We start from the raw sequence: 20742 nt of genomic DNA, 5'->3' as shown, positions 1-20742 counted from the left end.
GATATGTGTGGCTCGGTTGCTTTGAAATCGCCTGATGCATCTCTGTGGTTGAATAAAGCTATTACGGACAATGGCAAGTTGTTGTTTTGGCTGCAGTGTTTTCTTGGCGTAATTCAATGGATTAGTGATGGTTTTAAAGATGGAAAATGGATTGACTTTGCTGAGTTAAGTGCTACTTTTACTGTTGAAAATTGTTCTATCTCGGACTTCAGGAAATTGAAGAGATGTATTGGTGAAGTGCATTGTGACGGGGATGCGAATGTTGAACTTTTCACTACTGGCGTTCAGTCACTTGCAAGTAGGGTTTATCATCGAATTGTATCGAATTATAAGGAGAATACTGAATTACTTAATGAATGGAGCAGAAGAGCGGGTTGTGAAATCACTTCTGACCTGTGGCTGGTGATGTGTGCGAATGTGAAGCTTTGCTCGATAAGTTTGACTGAACGTTCGAGACGAATTAAAATTCTCAATAGAGTTTTTTGGAGCCTGGAAAGGCTTAAAAATAGAGGTTTGTCTGATTCTGATGTTTGTTGGTGTTGCTGGAGTGAGAAAGGCAGTATGGAACATTTGCTGTGGGACTGTGTGAGGGTCGTGGGTTTTGGCATGAGGTTTGTATTCTTTGTCTCTGGGTTTTGAACCAAAATGTTGACTTGGATTTTAAAACTATGGTTCTAGGCTGCAATGATTTACTTGAAGCCCTTTCACTATCAGAAAAGACATTTCTGTTCAGAGGTGCTTCTATTTGCAAAAAATGATATTGAGGAGCTGAAAATCTCGTGTCTCACCAATATTGGAGGATTGGATTGCAGAAATGAACTGCTTAGCGAATATTGAGAAATATATTTACAGAAAAATGGGAAAATTGAGTTTACATACAAAGGTCTGGGGAGATTTTTTGAGTAGGTACTAGTTCATCGTTAAAATTGTATATTGATGTGTCCCTTTTTTTTCTTTCTTTTTATATTCCTACATGTTTATATCCTTTATGCTGTGTTACAATACTTTGTGATTTATTGTTCAGTCCTGTTCTAATTAGTCAAATTTAAATAAAGAATAAAAAAAAAATGAGAATGTGTCAGGTCGTACTCACCACATGAGCGACACAAACAAACATTGTCACCACTGTCTCGAAGCTCTGTAGTAGCTCCAGCCTCCATCAATTGAAAGGATCTCACTAATATAACGCAGCTGCTTCCGTCTTCTTTGCTATGTTCTCAAAGAGCTCCTACCATAGGTATACCCCCGCCACACCCTCCCTCCCCGCCCCGGACCAATTCAGTGAGGGAAAATTGGGAGATGGGAATGCAGGTTAGCCAGCCAGAGCAACTTCTATAAAGGTGCTATGTACATGTTGTACATAAATAAATAAATAAACATGGAGTTCGCTGTATGTACTCCAGCAATACAGGCAATATGTGTATTGATGCCCAGATCTTACCTTTCCCTGGCACGCTTCCCTTCCTGCAGGAGAGGATAGGTCTTACCTTTCCCTGGCACGCTTCCCTTCCTACAGGAGAGGATATGTCCAAGTATCAGACACTCTGAGAGACCATGAGAGCATGTGTGTAGGTTTACATCTGTGCACCTCTCTTGCATTGCATTTGTGCCTCCTCGGACAAAAATCACATTTAGGTTGTGCATAGTTTTACATCTGTGCAGCTCTTGTCTCTTGACATTCTATTCCTTTCTGGATTGCATTTATGCCTTTGTGACTACTTCTACTAGGCCACCTTGTGAGTTCAGCTAGAACTGTGCTGTGCAGCCACTCGTCTTTCATTCCTCGAATAACATCTGCCGTCCCTGTGGCTCTCTCCATCTCACCCATCTTCTTTAACTGCTCTATCACCTGTCACCCCTCTCTCACAAAGTCAGGTAGGAAAAAGCACAAAAAAGCATCTTGAGTGCAAACCCTGGACTTCCCATGGCAGACACCTATGTCAGTGCTTCCTCCAGAGAGGTTTCCACTGCTATCCTCTTCTCTGTCCACTCTCCAGATCTTTGGACCCCCCACCTCATCTCTACTCTCTCTCCTTCCTCGTGCTCTTCCATTAACGGTGGCACCATGTGGGACGTCCTCTTGGTGTGCTTCTTCCCACCACGCTGCATCATTAATGTCTAGCACACTGGCACTATCCTGGTTCAGGGTCCACAACCCAACCTCCTTCTCTTTGACCGGATCCTGCCTTCTCTCATTTACTTCCTCCCTTTGCCTGCATCTCCTCCTACTACTCTCTCTCTCCCTCCTCTAACTGGTGTACCACACCCCTCTACCCCACTTTAGAAAATGTTCAAAGGCAGAGATGTTCTCCATCTGGCGACTAGTAACGGCTGCTCAGCCAACAAATACTGTCTGATCGCCACTCAAAAAGCACCCCAACCTCGTTCACTAACATCCACCCGATGAAATGAGTGTCAGCTGCTGCCTTCACTTCCACATTCATCCCCTCTCACCCTCACCTCAGATTCTACCTCTGACTCTGACCTCAGCAAGCTCTGCCTTTCCATCACCAATACTCTTGACATTCTTGCCCCAGTCATGAGGATCCACCTCAAACCTGCTTCTAAGCGTAACACCTGGTACGACTCTGAACTTGCGTCCCTGAAACACAAGTGCAGGGTGGCAGAACGGAAGTGGCAAACCTCAGGCTCATCCTCTGATAAGCTTGCCACCTGCTCCAAAGGCAATAGAGAATCTCTATCCATGCCAAAAAAAAGAGCCCACATACAGGCACAGGTGCCCAGTGCATCCAACAACACGGCTGAACTTTTCAAGATCTGCAGGGAATTAGCCAACCCCTGCACAGTCCCCTCCTCACCTTCTCCTTCCCAGGCCTTCTGCAATACACTGGCCACACACTTCGACACCAAAACTCAGATCATTCTGAACACCCTTGCTACCCACACTCCCAAGCCATCCCACACACCCTTGCCTCCCTTGGCCCCTGACCCTCCTCATTCCTCCTTCTCCTCCTTCTCCCCTGTCACACCTGAAGAAGTTACCAGAGTTGTCCTCTCCAAGAAGGTCCCTTCTAAACAGGTTTCCCCTTGCTCATCTAGGACCATCACGGATAACATTGGCTCGCTTGCTCCTACACCCGCTGATTTCTGCAATCACTCTTTTGTCAATGGATCTTTACTCTCCTCCCTTAAGCACTCGCTTTACACCCACTCCTAAGAAAACCTTCAGCAGACCATACCTCCCTTGCCAACTACCTCCCTATCTCCATCACCCCCTTCCAGGGGAAGCTGCTGGAGCAGCTGGCATTGCACTTACTCAATTCACACACCAAACTTGTTGGTGGTCTCCACAACCATCAATCTGGATTCTGAGCCTCCAGAGGCACGAACACTGCTCAACTGAACACCTGTGAAGAACTGCTTCCATCCCTGGACTACAACTCCCCAGCTGCCCTCATTCTTCTCGTTCTCTCCTCTGCCTTTCAAACAGTCAACCATTCCATCCTCATACAAAGGCTCCACGATACCCTTGGTATCTCGGAACTGGCCCTGGACTGGCTGACCACTCTTCCCAAGTCATCATGGGCCCCTTCTCCTCTCCTAATTCCTTCTTCATCTGTGGTGTCCACCAGGGTTCTATCCTCTCCCCTTGGCTCTTTAACATCTACCTTGTTCAGCTTGCACTCCTCATCTCCTCCTTCTTCTCCTACTTCCAGTGTTGCAAAGACGACACGCAGATCTTTTTCAAACTTCTCGGCGACCCTCTTGCACCCTCCATCATCCCTGACGGCCTGTTTGCCATCTAATCCTGATGCACCTCCAACAATCTCTGCCTCAATGCCTGCAAAATAGAGATCCTTCCCATCGGGTCCCCTGCTACCTCCTTCTTCCCTTCACTCTTTACAAGCATCACAAGATTCCGGCTTACTGCTGGTGTAAGCCTCATATTTGTGGGGTTCATTGTGCCTGTTGTGCAGATTCCGGCATTTTTTGTGACAAATTGTGCTTTTACTTTTGGGGTGCACTACGCTGACAAGGAGAGCTATGCTTTCCAGTATGCTTTCCTTTATGCTTGCCTGTTGCATCTTGCCCCCCCTGCTGTTTGCTTGAAATGCTTTGCTTATTTGTATCCCTCTTTTTGCTGTCCCCTGCTCTCTCCTCTCCTACCTACATTCACTCAATCCTTAGCAATTATTCTATCAGATGTGTCACCTGAGCTGTATGATAGCAGCTTGTTTGTCTCCTCCCCACCTCCCTCACGTGTTTTTCCCTCCTGGTCTGCCTCCTTCACCATTTGATATGTCATCAGGCCTAGTACGATAGTTGTTTGTTTTGTTCTTCTCCTTCTCCCTGTTCCCTACCCCCGCCCCTCACCTCCTGTTAAATTCCAGCACTACCAAAATCGTCATCAGGCCTAGTAAGTTAGCCACTTGTCTGTCTCATTCTCCTTCCCACCCCCCTCTCCTCCCTTAATTGTGAAAAGGTCCTGTCTGAAATGTCACCAGGCCGACTATGATAGTAAATTTAACATTCTTTATGCATAAGGACTGTAAGAATGTCACTGTATTCTCCCTTGTTCTATCCCTGGCTTGAAGCGCTTTGAAACACATTGTGTATAGGCGCTATATAAATAAACTATCAATCAATCAATCAATCACTGTGGCCTATCTCCTTGGGCTCACCCCCTGATAATTCTTCTGAAGCCAGAAACCTTGGAGTCATCTTCAACTCCTCTTTCTTCTTCCTCCCTCACATTCAGGACATTGCCAAGAAGTCCCACTTTCAGCTCTTCCTTCTCAAAGGAATTCTCCCTTTTCTCCCCTTCCCCCAGAGGTGCAATGTGACCCGAGCCCTGGTTCTCTCTAAGCTTGACAATTGCAATAGCCTCCTCCTGAAACTACCTTTTTTCCACCCTGTGACCCCTCCAGCAAATCTAGAATAGGGCAGCGAGACTTATCCTTGGCCTCAAGCTCAGGGACCGCATCTCTCCTGCAGTCTTCACTGGCTCCCAATTACTGCAGAGATTACATTCAAATCCCTCTGCATCATCCACAAGGCTACCTGGGCCCAGGGATCACACTTCAACTTTATCTCACTAAATACTCTCCCTCTAGACCACTATGTTTCTCAGGCACCAACTCTCTGTGTGTAAAGCATGTTGCCAAAAGGAGGGTAGGTGGTCGATCCTTTTCCTCAGCTGGCTCCCTCCTATATAAGACTTTCTTCTTTACCTTCTCTCCTCTGCTAATCCCACAGTTGCTGTGATTGGTGCCCGGGGCCCTTATGCATCTCCCGGTCCCCTGACCTCCCGCACCCAATCTGCCCAGCTCCTGTCTTCCATCAGCACTTGCCTTGGCACACCCTCCGCCCTAGAGGTTCGCACTTACACCTAACATGACTCCAGGCCGTCTAGCACTCATCAACCCAAGCACTTCATCTGTGTCTCAGCCTTGAGCTCCGACTCCCCAGCACTTAGACCCTCTGCCCTCTTCCTTGCTGCACTTGCACATTCTGAATGCTCACAAGGCATAGTAGGTTTGTACTTTTGTCCTTTTCCCTGCCACTGCTCTTATTAAATATTGTGTTTTATAATGTATTTCATTCCCGTGTTCCCTCCCCTCGCCCTGTGGGCGCTTTGAAACTGTGTTTTACTTGCTGTATAAGCGCCTAACAAAAAATAAATAAATACATTAAATACATCCCATTTCACATAAGGGTATTAAAAAGGCAACTTTAGTTCATATTTTTTCTTGTTTCAGAGGACTTTTTGGTATAAAATATTGGTGGTACTTAGTGTTTACAGAAAAGGAAACAAGTTTAGCAAATAGTCCTAGAAATGTATATTTTGCGCCCGGCAAACCTGACATAACTCACGTTCTTCTTAATCTGCCTAGTATATGGTCAACTGCAGCAGAACAAGGTCTTTGCCTGAAATCACCTTCACCATCAAGGGAACTCCTTACCCCCTGACAGCCAACAGCTATATTGATCAGGTAAGTCAATGTAACACCATACACATCTGTGTAAACGCGGGTTTCTCTGCATTGTAGGCACTACACCCTACATTCCGGGATGCCTCCAGTGTGGGAAAGAGCATAGCTTTAAGTAGGTCTCTTTCCTCTACGGGGTGCACGAGACCGCGACATGGAAACGCAGCTATGTGATGGGTCTCTCACCAGGCACACAGGACCTCACATTCCAATACTATGTATGTTTGTGATTGGTGTTGCTGACTTGGACCTTACAGAACCATGAGCAGCCTTTACTTACAGGTCTTTGGACATGTGTTACCAGCCCCAACACCCCAAAAAACAAGAAAAGCTGGAGCATGGTCTGCTTCAAGAGAAGAATGACAAAAGAGGGGATGGGGGGGGCGGGGTAGGAGTTAGGGCAAAGCCCGATAGAGGGAAAGGAAAGTGAAAGGGGTAGACTGCATCATTTCTGAACAGGGGATCTATAGGGAAGGGAATAAGACAGGGCAGGATGAATTCAATAAAAATCAGATCTCTATCCAGAAAAAAAAAAAACATCAAAATTGGTAGTTCAATGCAACACTAGTCCTCACTTCATGAATCTTTAATTCCCCAATTCCAGACTCTCACAATCTCTCAGGACGCCCAATATCCCCTATTCAGAAAACTCTCAGGATAGAAATGCAGTCCCTTGTGAAGAGCAAGCAAGTCACATTGTGTCCAGTAAATATCCGGGAGCTGTGTGATTATCTCGAAAAAAGTACACAAGCTGAAAATACCAAATTCATGTGTTCTTTTCACACATTTCCATGCAATTATATGCGGGAGAGACCCCCCGCAGCTCCCACCATGCTCCCATACATTAATAAATACCCTTACCCCCCACACACACACACATATTATTTATAAAAAGGCGCAGTTATCAGCATTTTCGACCTCTTCATTATTGCCGCAATAGTTTGCGGTGATACCAATATTTGTCAAACTCTTCTATAGAATGAATGTACAGAAGAACTCCAGCGTGTATTGGGACCCTTGTAAACAATGTTCGAACCAAGGTAAAGTATCAGAGCAACTGAGGAATACCTGAATCGCGCCTGGGGTGGGCCTGCATTATTAACAGCTCTACTGGGGGACTCTTCTGAATAGGTTGGACTTTTCTGCTGGTTTCGAGAGACTGGATGGCCGCACTGTCCGTCGGAGAGTGAGATTGGTGGACTGCATATCAGCAACTATATATCACACGGGTTTGACTCTTATATGTCAGATCGGCCTCTCAGCAGGTGTCTGACTAGACTGCAATCAATGCCATTCAAAGTGGAATGTAGGGTATTACAGAGATCTGTGTTATGGCCTGATCTCCCCTGGTGCTACACATTTACAGTAGACTAATGGATGGTGTACTGGTGGGCTGAGAGGTTGGCTGTCACTGCTACGCTGATGACTCTCAGCTCTGTTTTACGCCTCACAATAGTTTGCACAGAAACCCTCAAAGTCCCAAACATCATCGATCACGTCACATTCTGAATGGGTGATAACTGGTTGAGATTGAAAAGGCCTAAACTCAAGCTATCAATCATTGACCCCCTGTTTCCCATCCAAAGCTTTCCCTCCAGCATCCTCTATATAGAAATAAGTTTCAAAACATTTCTATTTAATCTAAAGTTAGAACCTTTTGCATTGTGTTTTGATTAATGTTTGAATATGAGTAACGCCATCATTAGCCGTTACCTTCCGCTTTCTGGTCAAATTCTAGTTTATTCCAGCAAGGTTCCTTGGACATGATAGCCAGGGCCACTATTGACGATAGCCAGGGCCACTATGGATGACTGTAGTTATGTGGGCACCTCCATGAGCGCCATCCTGTGAATCCAGGTAGGCTATAGTGGATGGATGCCCCCTCCCAAACAGGGGATGTTGCCCCCATCTGAAAGAAACTACCCTGGCTCCTGGCACCAGCCAGATGGTGTGAAGGCTGGCCACCTGCGTGCACACAGGTCTTCGCGGAAAGTGCTCTGTACCCCTGAAATCATTACTTGACTTGCACACCCCTGCCAGCACCTATCTAAGTGTGGTCTAAATCAGCCAGGTGGTAGATGGCTTTCAGTGCAGACTGTAAAGGAATGTTGGTCAGTTTTCCCCAAACACAGGAAGTCCACCTGCCAATGTTCAGAGGATTTTATAATAAAAATGATTCTTCTGCTGTTTTAGTTTGCTCTGTTCACTCTGAGGCATAATTGTTTCTGCGTTGTCCCTGGTGTGCTGTGCAGATCCACATAACATAACCTAACCTAACGTGAATAATTCGGAAATTCACAGGAAAAGCTTCAGGGATGGAACATTTAGGTTGGCAGCTATAATTACCCAAGGCAGCCGTCAATCAGCCACTCCCAGGCACTCCTCATGATGTCGGATGCTGTGGTCACTTCTGACACTTCTGATTTCCCTCGGCTGTTGTTATTGTTCTGCGTGTCGTGTGGGAACGGTGGCATGTCCATGCATCTGGGATGTAACTTATGTGTGACATCATGGTCAATGCATGGGGTGGCTTTAAAACTATAGCTCGCGCGTTTCGATGTTTCTTTTAAGTTTGTGCTGCTGTCACAAACATCATTTTAAGAAAAGATGTTGCAGCGAATGTCAAAGGTGTGCGTAATATCAGGCTAGCCACAACTACACAGCAACATATCTTTTCACTTATTAAAGGAACTCCCTGTGGCCAGTCCCAGTGCACGTGTCCAGGGGTCCCCCATATGCACAATGTGTTTAATGTAGGCAGTAAACATGCTGCAGGCATCGCCACAGAACTCAATGTGCCCAGTGGGCATGGCCTGAACCATAGCCAGTGCACACTCTGCTTGCACCATGTCTTTGGCTCCTCAAAGAGGTCCGATGTGTCCACTAAGGTATGGGTTCTGTGCCCCTAACGTGTCCTTAGGCAATGAATAAGGCACCCCAAAGAGAACCCAATGTCCCTCTCATGTCCTTCAGTCTAGCCATGTGCACAGGTCAGGACTCTCTTCCATGATGCAGGCACCTCAAAGGCACCCACATTTCCATTGGGTACGGCTAAAGGCCATGCCCACCTAATAATGTACACATAATAGCTCTTTGGCCTTGAGGCTCCTACAAAGGGACCCGAAGTGCACTCTGGGAATGCCTGTCATCAGTGCACTCTGGGAATGCCTGTGCACTCTGGGAATGCCTGTCATCAATGCATTCTTGGAGTGCCTGTCATCAGTGCACTCTGGGAGTGCCTATCATCAGTGCACTCTGGGAATGCCTGTCATCAGTGCACTCTGGGAATGCCTGTCATCAGTGCACTCTGGGAATGCCTGTCATCAGTGCATCCTGGGAATGCTGTCATCAGTGCACTCTTGGGAATGCCTGTGCACTCTGGAACTGCCTGTCATCAGTGCACTCTGGGAATGCCTGTCAACAGTGCACTCTGGGAATGCCTGTGCACTCTGGGAACGCCTGTCATCAATGCACTCTTGGAGTGCCTGTCATCAGTGCACTCTGGGAATTCCTTTCATCAGTGCACTCTGGCAATGCTGTCATCAGTGCATTCTGGGAATGCCTGTCATCAGTGCACTCTGGCAATGCATGTCATCAGTGCACTCTGGGAATGCCTGTCATCAGTGCACTCTGGAAATGCCATCAGTGCACTCTGGGAATGCCTGTTATCAGTGCACTCTGGGAATGCCTATCATCAGTGCGCTCTGGAAATGCCTGTAATCAGTGCACTCTGGGAATGCCTGTCATCAGTGCATCTGGTGATGCCTGTGCACTCTAGGAATGCCTATCATCAGCTCACTCTGGGAATGCCTGTCATCAGTGCACTCTGGGAATGCCTGTCATCAGTGCACTCTGGGAATGCCTATCATCAGTGCACTCTGGGAATGCCTGTCATCAGTGCACTCTGGTGATGCCTATCATCAGTGCACTCTGGGAATGCCTGTCATCAGTGCACTCTGGGAATGCCTATCAACAGTGCACTCTAGGAATGCATGTCATCAGTGCACTCTGGGAATGCTGTCATCAGTGCACTCTGGGAATGCCTGTCATCAGTGCACTCTGGCAATGCTGTTATCAATGCACTCTGGGAATGCCTGTCATCAGTGCACTCTGGGAATGCCTATCATCAGTGCACTCTGAGAATGCCTCTCATCAGTGCACTCTGGGAATGCTTGTCATCAGTGCACTCTGGGAATGCCTGTCATCAGTGCACTCTGGGAATGCATGTCATCAGTGCATCCTGGGAATGCTGTCATCAGTGCACTCTGAGAATGCCTGTGCACTCTGGAACTGCCTGTCATCAGTGCACTGTGGGAATGCCTGTCACCAGTGCACTCTGGGAATGCCTGTGCACTCTGGGAATGCCTGTCATCAATGCACTCTTGGAGTGCCTGTCATCAGTGCACTCTGGGAATGCCTATCATCAGTGCACTCTGGGAATGCATGTCATCAGTGCACTCTGGGAATGCATGTCATCAGTGCATCCTGGGAATGCCGTCATCAGTGCACTCTGGGAATGCCTGTGCACTCTGGAACTGCCTGTCATCAGTGCACTATGGGAATGTCTGTCACCAGTGCACTCTGGGAATGCCTGTGCACTCTGGCAATGCTGTCATCAGTGCACTCTGGGAATGCCTGTCATCAGTGCACTCTGGGAATGCCTATCATCAGTGCACTCTGGGAATGCCTGTCATCAGTGCACTCTGGGAATGCCTATCATCAGTGCACTCTGGGAATGCCTGTCATCAGTGCACTCTGGGAATGCCTATCATCAGTGCACTCTTGGAATGCCTGTCATCAGTGCACTCTCGGAATGCCTATCATCAGTGCACTCTAGGAATGCATGTCATCAGTGCACTCTGGGAATGCCTGTCATCGGTGCACTCTGGGAATGCCTGTCATCAGTGCACTCTGGGAATGCTGTCATCAGTGCACTCTGGGAATGCCTATCATCAGTGCACTGTGGGAATGCCTGTCATCAGTGCACTCTGGGAATGCCTGTCATCAGTGCACTCTGGGAATCCTGTTATCAATGGACTCTGGGAATGCCTATCATCAGTGCACTCTGGGAATGCCTGTCATTGGTGCACTCTGGGAATGCCTGTCATCGGTGCACTCTGGGAATGCCTATCATCGGTGCACTCTGGTAATCTCTGTCATCAGTGCACTCTGGGAACACATGTCATCAGGGCACTCTGGGAATGCCTGTGCACTCTAGGAATGCCTATCATCAGTGCACTCTGGGAATGCCTGTGCACTCTGGGAATGCCGGTCATCAGTGCACTCTGGGAATGCCTGTCATCAATGCACTCTGGGAATGCCTGTTCACTCTGTGAATGCCTGTCATCAGTTCACTCTGGGAATGCCTGTCATCAGTGCACTCTGGCAATGCCTTTCATCAGTGCACTCTGGGATTGACTGTCATCAGTGCACTCTGGGAGTGCCTATCATCAGTGCACTCTGGGAATGCATGTCATCAGTGCACTCTGGGAGTGCCTGTCATCAGTGCATTTTGGGAATTCCTGTGCACTCTGGGAATGCCTGTCATCAATACATTCTTGGAGTACATGTCATCAGTGCATTCTGGGAATGCCTGTCATTAGTGCACTCTGGGAATGCCTATCATCAGTGCACTCTGGGAATGCCTGTCATCAGTGCACTCTGGGAATGCCTGTGCACTCTGGACTGCCTGTCATCAGTGAACTCTGGGAATGCCTGTCATCAGTGCACTCTGGGAATTCCTGTGAACTCTGCAAATGCCTGTCATCAGTGCACTCTGGGAATGCCTTTCATCAGTGCACTTTGGGAATTCCTGTGCACTCTGGGAATGCCTGTCATCAGTGCACTCTGGGAATGCCTGTCATCAGTGCACTCTGGGAATTCCTGTGCACTCTGGAACTGCCTGTCATCAGTGCACTCTGGAAATGCCTGTGCACTCTGGACTGCCTGTCATCAGTGCACTCTGGGAATGCCTTTCATCAGTGCACTCTGGGATTGACTGTCATCAGTGCACCCTGGGAATGCCTGTCATCAGTGCACTCTGGGAATGCCTATCATCAGTGCACTCTGGGAATGCCTGTCATCAGTGCACTCTGGGAATGCCTATCATCAGTGCACTCTAGGAATGCATGTCATCAGTGCACTCTGGGAATGCTGTCATCATTGGACTCTGGGAATGCCTATCATCAGTGCACTCTGGGAATGCCTGTCATCAGTGCACTCTGGGAATGCCTGTCATCAGTGCACTCTGGGAATGCTGTCATCAATGCACTCTGGGAATGCCTATCATCAGTGCACTCTGGGAATGCATGTCATCAGTGCACTCTGGGAGCGCCTGTCATCAGTGCATTCTGGGAATGCCTGTGCACTCTGGGAATGCCTGTCATCAGTGCACTCTGGGAATGCCTATGCACTCTGGACTGCCTGTTATCAGTGCACTCTGGGAATGCCTGTCATCAGTGCACTCTGGGAATGCCTGTCATCAGTGCACTCTGGGAATGCCTGTCATCAGTGCATGCTGGCAATGCCTGTCATCAGTGCACTCTGGGAATGCCTATCATCAGTGCATTCTGGGAATGCCTGTCATCAGTGCACTCTGGGAATGCCTGTCATCGGTGCACTCTGGGAATGCATGTTATCAGTGCACTCTGAGAATGCTGTCATCAGTGCACTCTGGGAATGCATGTCATCAGTGCACTCTTGGAGTGCCTGTCATCAGTGCACTCTGGGAATGCCTATCATTAGTGCACTCTGGGAATGCTGTCATCAGTGCACTCTGGGAATGCATGTCATCACTGCACTCTGTGAATGCCTATCATCAGTGCATTCTGGGAATGCCTGTGCACTCTGGGAACACCTGTCATCAGTGCACTCTGGGAATGCCTGTCATCAGTGCACTCTAGGAATGCATTTCATCAGTGCACTCTGGGAATGCCTAGTGCACTCTGGGAATGTGGTCATCAGTGCACTCTGGGAATGCCTATCATCAGTGCACTCTAGGAATGCATGTCATCAGTGCATTCTGGGAATGCTGTCATCAGTGGACTCTGGGAATGCCTATCATCAGTGCACTCTGGGAATGCCTGTCAGTGCACTCTGGGAATGCCTGTCATCAGTGCACTCTGGGAATGCTGTCATCAATGCACTCTGGGAATGCCTATCATCAGTTCACTCTGGGAATGCATATCATCAGTGCACTCTGGGAGCGCCTGTCATCAGTGCATTCTGGGAATGCCTGTGCACTCTGGGAATGCCTGTCATCAATACATTCTTGGAGTACATGTCATCAGTGCATTCTGGGAATGCCTGTCATCAGTGCACTCTGGGAATGCCTATCATCAGTGAACTCTGGGAATGCCTGTCATCAGTGCACTCTGGGAATGCCTGTGCACTCTGGACTGCCTGTTATCAGTGCACTCTGGGAATGCCTGTCATCAGTGCACTCTGGGAATTCCTGCGCACTCTGCGAATGCCTGTCATCAGTGCACTCTGGGAATGCCTTTCATCAGTGCACTCTGGGAATTCCTGTGCACTGTGGGAATGCCTGTCATCAGTGCACTCTGGGAATGCCTGTCATCAGTGCACTCTGGGAATGCCTGTCATCAGTGCATGCTGACAATGCCTGTCATCAGTGCACTCTGGGAATGCCTATCATCAGTGCATTCTGGGAATGCCTGTCATCAGTGCACTCTGGGAATGCCTGTCATCGGTGCACTCTGGGAATGCATGTTATCAGTGCACTCTGAGAATGCTGTCATCAGTGCACTCTGGGATGTCATCAGTGCACTCTTGGAGTGCCTGTCATCAGTGCACTCTGGGAATGCTATCATCAGTGCACTCTGGGAATGCTGTCATCAGTGCACTCTGGGAATGCATGTCATCACTGCACTCTGGGAATGCCTATAATCAGTGCATTCTGGGAATGCCTGTGCACTCTGGGAATACCTGTCATCAGTGCACTCTGGGAATGCCTGTCATCAGTGCACTCTAGGAATGCATGTCATCAGTGCACTCTGGGAATGCTGTCATCAGTGGACTCTGGGAATGCCTATCATCAGTGCACTCTGGGAATGCCTGTCATCAGTGCACTCTGGGAATGCCTGTCATCAGTGGACTCTGGGAATGCCTATCATCAGTGCACTCTGGGAATGCCTGTCATCAGTGCACTCTGGGAATGCCTGTCATCAGTGCACTCTGGGAATGCATGTCATCAGTGCATCCTGGGAATGCTGTCATCAGTGCACTCTGGGAATGCCTATCATCAGTGCATTCTGGGAATGCCTGTCATCAGTGCACTCTGGGAATGCCTGTCATCAGTGCACTCTGGGAATGCTGTCATCAGTGCACTCTGGGAATGCATGTCATCAGTGCACTCTGGGAGCGCCTGTCATCAGTGCATTCTGGGAATGCCTGTGCACTCTGGGAATGCCTGTCATAAATACATTCTTGGAGTACATGTCATCAGTGCAATCTGGGAATGCCTGTCATCAGTGCACTCTGGGAATGCCTATCGTCAGTGAACTCTGGGAATGCCTGTCATCAGTGCACTCTGGGAATGCCTGTGCACTCTGGACCGCCTGTTATCAGTGCACTCTGGGAATGCCTGTCATCAGTGCACTCTGGGAATTCCTGTGCACTCTGCGAATGCCTGTCATCAGTGCACCTGGGAATGCCTTTCATCAGTGCACTCTGGGAATTCCTGTGCACTCTGGGAATGCCTGTCATCAGTGCACTCTGGGAATGCCTGTCATCAGTGCACTCTGGGAATTCCTGTGCACTTTGGAACTGCCTGTCATCAGTGCACTCTGGGAATGCCTGTCATCGGTGCACTCTGGGAATGCCTATCATCAGTGCACTCTGGGAATGCCTGTCATCAGTGCATGCTGGCAATGCCTGTCATCAGTGCACTCTGGGAATGCCTATCATCAGTGCATTCTGGGAATGCCTGTCATCAGTGCACTCTGGGAATGCATGTCATCAGTGCATCCTGGGAATGCTGTCATCAGTGCACTCTGGGAATGCCTATCATCAGTGCATTCTGGGAATGCCTGTCATCAGTGCACTCTGGGAATGCCTGTCATCAGTGCACTCTGGGAATGCTGTCATCAGTGCACTCTGGGAATGCCTGTGCACTCTTGAACTGCTTGTCATCAGTGCATGCTGGCAATGCCTGTCATCAGTGCACTCTGGGAATGCCTATCATCAGTGCATTCTGGGAATGCCTGTCATCAGTGCACTCTGGGAATGCATGTCATCAGTGCATCCTGGGAATGCTGTCATCAGTGCACTCTGGGAATGCCTATCATCAGTGCATTCTGGGAATGCCTGTCATCAGTGCACTCTGGGAATGCCTGTCATCAGTGCACTCTGGGAATGCTGTCATCAGTGCACTCTGGGAATGCCTGTGCACTCTTGAACTGCCTGTCATCAGTGCACTCTGGAAATGCTGTCATCAGTGCACTCTGGGGATGCCCGTCATCAGTGCACTCTGGCAATACCTGTCATCAGTGCACTCTGGGAATGCTGTCATCAGTGCACTCTGGCAATGCCTGTCATCAGTGCACTCTGGGAATGCTGTCATCAGTGCACTCTGGGAATGCCATCAATGCACTCTGGGAATGCCTGTCATCAGTGCACTCTGGGAATGACTGTCATCAATGCACCCTGGGAATGCCTGTCATCAGTGCACTCTGGGGATGCCTATCATCAGTGCACTCTGGGAATGCCATCAATGCACTATGCGAATGCCTGTCATCAGTGCACTTTGGGAATGCCTGTGCACTCTGGGAATGCCTGTCATCAGTGCACTCTGGCAATGCCTGTCATCAGTGCACTCTGGGAATGCCTATCATCAGTGCACTCTGGGAATGCCTGTCATCAGTGCACCCTGGAATGCCTGTCATCAGTGCACTCTGGGAATGCCTATCATCAGTGCACTCTGGGAATGCCTGTCATCAGTGCACTCTGGGAATGCATGTCATCAGTGCACTCTGGGAATGCTGTCATCAATGCACTCTGGGAATGCCTATCATCAGTGCACTCTGGGAATGCATGTCATCAGTGCACTCTGGGAGCGCCTGTCATCAGTGCATTCTGGGAATGCCTGTGCACTCTGGGAATGCCTGTCATAAATACATTCTTGGAGTACATGTCATCAGTGCATTCTGGGAATGCCTGTCATCAGTGCACTCTGGGAATGCCTATCGTCAGTGCACTCTGGAAATGCCTGTCATCAGTGCACTCTGGGAATGCCTGTGCACTCTGGACCGCCTGTTATCAGTGCACTCTGGGAATGCCAGTCATCAGTGCACTCTGGGAATTCCTGTGCACTCTGCGAATGCCTGTCATCAGTGCACTCTGGGAATGCCTTTCATCAGTGCACTCTGGGAATTCCTGTGCACTCTGGGAATGCCTGTCATCAGTGCACTCTGGGAATGCCTGTCATCAGTGCACTCTGGGAATTCCTGTGCACTTTGGAACTGCCTGTCATCAGTGCACTCTGGGAATGCCTGTCATCGGTGCACTCTGGGAATGCCTATCATCAGTGCACTCTGGGAATGCCTGTCATCAGTGCATGCTGGCAATGCCTGTCATCAGTGCACTCTGGGAATGCCTATCATCAGTGCATTCTGCGAATGCCTGTCATCAGTGCACTCTGGGAATGCCTGTGCACTCTGGAACTGCCTGTCATCAGTGCACTCTGGGAATGTCTGCCTTCTGTGCACTCTGGGAATGCCTATCATCAGTGCATTCTGGGAATGCCTGTGCACTCTGGGAATGCCTGTCATCAGTGCACTCTAGGAATGCCTATCATCAGTGCACTCTGGGAATGCCTGTCATCAGTGCACTCTGGGAATGCATGTTATCAGTGCACTCTGGGAATGCTGTCATCAGTGCTCTCTGGGAATGCATGTCATCAGTGCACTCTCGGAGTGCCTGTCATCAGTGCACTCTGGGAATGCCTATCATCAGTGCACTCTGGGAATGCTGTCATCAGTGCACTCTGGGAATGTATGTCATCACTGCATTCTGGGAATGCATGTCATCAGTGCACTCTGGAAATGCCTGTCATCAGTGCACTCTGGGAATGCATATCATCAGTGCACTCTGGGAATGCCTGTCATCAGTGCACTCTGGGAATGCATGTAATCAGTGCACTCTGGGAATGTATGTCATCAGTGCACTCTGGGAATGCCTGTCAACAGTGCACACTGGGAATGCCTGTGCACACTGGGAATGCATGTCATCAGTGCACTCTTGCAATGCCTGTCATCTGGGAATGCATGTCATCAGTGCAGTCTGGGAATGCCTGTGCACTCTCGAACTGCTTGTCATCAGTGCACTCTGGGAATGCCTGTCAACAGTGCACTCTGGGAATGCCTGTGCACACTGGGAATGCCTGTCATCAATGCACTCTTGGAGTACATGTCTTCAGTGCATTCTGGGAATGCCTATCATCAGTGCACTCTGGGAATGCCTGTCATCAGTGCACTCTGGGAATGCCTGTGCACTCTGGAACTGCCTGTCATCAGTGCACTCTGGGAATGCCTGTCATCAGTGCACTCTGGGAATGCCTATCATCAGTGCATTCTGGGAATGCCTGTGCACTCTGGGAATGCCTGTCATCAGTGCACTATAGGAAATCCTATCATCAGTGCACTCTGGGAATGCATGTCATCAGTGCAGCCTGGGAATGCTGTCATCAGTGCGCTCTGGGAATGCCTATCATCAGTGCACTCTGGGAATGCCTGTCATCAGTGCACTCTGGGAATGCATGTATTCACTGCACTCTGGGAATGCCTGTGCACTCTGGAACTGCTTGTCATCAGTGCACTCTGGGAATGCCTGTCAACAGTGCACTCTGGGAATGCCTGTGCACACTGGGAATGCATGTCATCAGTGCACTCTGGCAATGCCTGTCATCAGTGCACTCTGGGAATGCCTGTCATCAGTGCACTCTGGGAATGCCATCAATGCACTATGCGAATGCCTGTCATCAGTGCACTTTGGGAATGCCTGTGCACTCTGGGAATGCCTGTCATCAGTGCACTCTGGCAATGCCTGTCATCAGTGCACTCTGGGAATGCATGTCATCAGTGCACTCTGGCAATGCCTGTCATCAGTGCACTCTGGGGATGCCTATCATCAGTGCACTCTGGGAATGCCATCAATGCACTATGCGAATGCCTGTCATCAGTGCACTTTGGGAATGCCTGTGCACTCTGGGAATGCCTGTCATCAGTGCACTCTGGCAATGCCTGTCATCAGTGCACTCTGGGAATGCCTATCATCAGTGCACTCTGGGAATGCCTGTCATCAGTGCACCCTGGAATGCCTGTCATCAGTGCACTCTGGGAATGCCTATCATCAGTGCACTCTGGGAATGCCTGTCATCAGTGCACTCTGGGAATGCCTGTCATCAGTGCACTCTGGGAATGCTGTCATCAATGCACTCTGGGAATGCCTATCATCAGTGCACTCTGGGAATGCATGTCATCAGTGCACTCTGGGAGCGCCTGTCATCAGTGCATTCTGGGAATGCCTGTGCACTCTGGGAATGCCTGTCATAAATACATTCTTGGAGTACATGTCATCAGTGCATTCTGGGAATGCCTGTCATCAGTGCACTCTGGGAATGCCTATCGTCAGTGCACTCTGGAAATGCCTGTCATCAGTGCACTCTGGGAATGCCTGTGCACTCTGGACCGCCTTTTTATTAGTGCACTTTGGGAATGCCAGTCATCAGTGCACTCTGGGAATTCCTGTGCACTCTGCGAATGCCTGTCATCAGTGCACTCTGGGAATGCCTTTCATCAGTGCACTCTGGGAATTCCTGTGCACTCTGGGAATGCCTGTCATCAGTGCACTCTGGGAATGCCTGTCATCAGTGCACTCTGGGAATTCCTGTGCACTTTGGAACTGCCTGTCATCAGTGCACTCTGGGAATGCCTGTCATCGGTGCACTCTGGGAATGCCTATCATCAGTGCACTCTGGGAATGCCTGTCATCAGTGCATGCTGGCAATGCCTGTCATCAGTGCACTCTGGGAATGCCTATCATCAGTGCATTCTGGGAATGCCTGTCATCAGTGCACTCTGGGAATGCATGTCATCAGTGCATCCTGGGAATGCTGTCATCAGTGCACTCTGGGAATGCCTAGCATCAGTGCATTCTGCGAATGCCTGTCATCAGTGCACTCTGGGAATGCCTGTGCACTCTGGAACTGCCTGTCATCAGTGCACTCTGGGAATGTCTGCCTTCTGTGCACTCTGGGAATGCCTATCATCAGTGCATTCTGGGAATGCCTGTGCACTCTGGGAATGCCTGTCATCAGTGCACTCTAGGAATGCCTATCATCAGTGCACTCTGGGAATGCCTGTCATCAGTGCACTCTGGGAATGCATGTTATCAGTGCACTCTGGGAATGCTGTCATCAGTGCACTCTGGGAATGCATGTCATCAGTGCACTCTCGGAGTGCCTGTCATCAGTGCACTCTGGGAATGCCTATCATCAGTGCACTCTGGGAATGCTGTCATCAGTGCACTCTGGGAATGTATGTCATCACTGCATTCTGGGAATGCATGTCATCAGTGCACTCTGGAAATGCCTGTCATCAGTGCACTCTGGGAATGCATATCATCAGTGCACTCTGGGAATGCCTGTCATCAGTGCACTCTGGGAATGCATGTAATCAGTGCACTCTGGGAATGTATGTCATCAGTGCACTCTGGGAATGCCTGTCAACAGTGCACACTGGGAATGCCTGTGCACACTGGGAATGCATGTCATCAGTGCACTCTTGCAATGCCTGTCATCTGGGAATGCATGTCATCAGTGCACTCTGGGAATGCCTGTGCACTCTCGAACTGCTTGTCATCAGTGCACTCTGGGAATGCCTGTCAACAGTGCACTCTGGGAATGCCTGTGCACACTGGGAATGCCTGTCATCAATGCACTCTTGGAGTACATGTCTTCAGTGCATTCTGGGAATGCCTATCATCAGTGCACTCTGGGAATGCCTGTCATCAGTGCACTCTGGGAATGCCTGTGCACTCTGGAACTGCCTGTCATCAGTGCACTCTGGGAATGCCTGTCATCAGTGCACTCTGGGAATGCCTATCATCAGTGCATTCTGGGAATGCCTGTGCACTCTGGGAATGCCTGTCATCAGTGCACTATAGGAAATCCTATCATCAGTGCACTCTGGGAATGCATGTCATCAGTGCAGCCTGGGAATGCTGTCATCAGTGCGCTCTGGGAATGCATGTATTCACTGCACTCTGGGAATGCCTGTGCACTCTGGAACTGCTTGTCATAAGTGCACTCTGGGAATGCCTGTCAACAGTGCACTCTGGGAATGCCTGTGCACACTGGGAATGCATGTCATCAGTGCACTCTGGCAATGCCTGTCATCAGTGCACTCTGGGAATGCCTGTCATCAGTGCACTCTGGGAATGCATGTCATCAGTGCACTCTGGGAATTCTGTGCACTCTGGAACTGCTTGTCTTCAGTGTACTCTGGGAATGCCTGTCGACAGTGCACTCTGGGAATGCCTGTGCACACTGGGAATGCCTGACATCAATGCACTCTTGGAGTACATGTCATCAGTGCATTCTGGGAATGCCTGTCATCAGTGCACTCTGGGAATGCCTGTCATCAGTGCACTCTGGGAATGCTTGTGCACTCTGGAACTGCTTGTCATCAGTGCACTCTGGGAATGCCTGTGCACTCTGGAACTGCTTGTCATCAGTGCACTCTGGGAATGCCTGTCAACAGTGCACTCTGGGAAT

The 20742-nt window shown here is 49.3% G+C and overlaps 1 protein-coding gene across 1 annotated transcript in view; it reads left to right on the top strand.

Annotated features, from left to right (window-relative positions):
• LOC138528207 (pepsin A-like) overlaps positions 1-20742 on the top strand; it is a 195076-nt gene that overhangs the window by 155228 nt on the left and 19106 nt on the right. The window contains exon 8 of the mRNA XM_069639664.1: positions 5856-5954. Coding sequence (XP_069495765.1) covers positions 5856-5954 — 99 coding nt within the window. The remainder of the gene's footprint in view (positions 1-5855; positions 5955-20742) is intronic.

This window comes from Ambystoma mexicanum, chromosome 7q, assembly GCF_040938575.1.
Source record: "Ambystoma mexicanum isolate Mex_15411 chromosome 7q, UKY_AmexF1_1, whole genome shotgun sequence".
Classification (NCBI taxonomy): domain Eukaryota; kingdom Metazoa; phylum Chordata; class Amphibia; order Caudata; family Ambystomatidae; genus Ambystoma; species Ambystoma mexicanum.
Note: the sequence above shows the minus strand (reverse complement) of the source record. Positions and strands in the feature narration are given on the sequence as shown.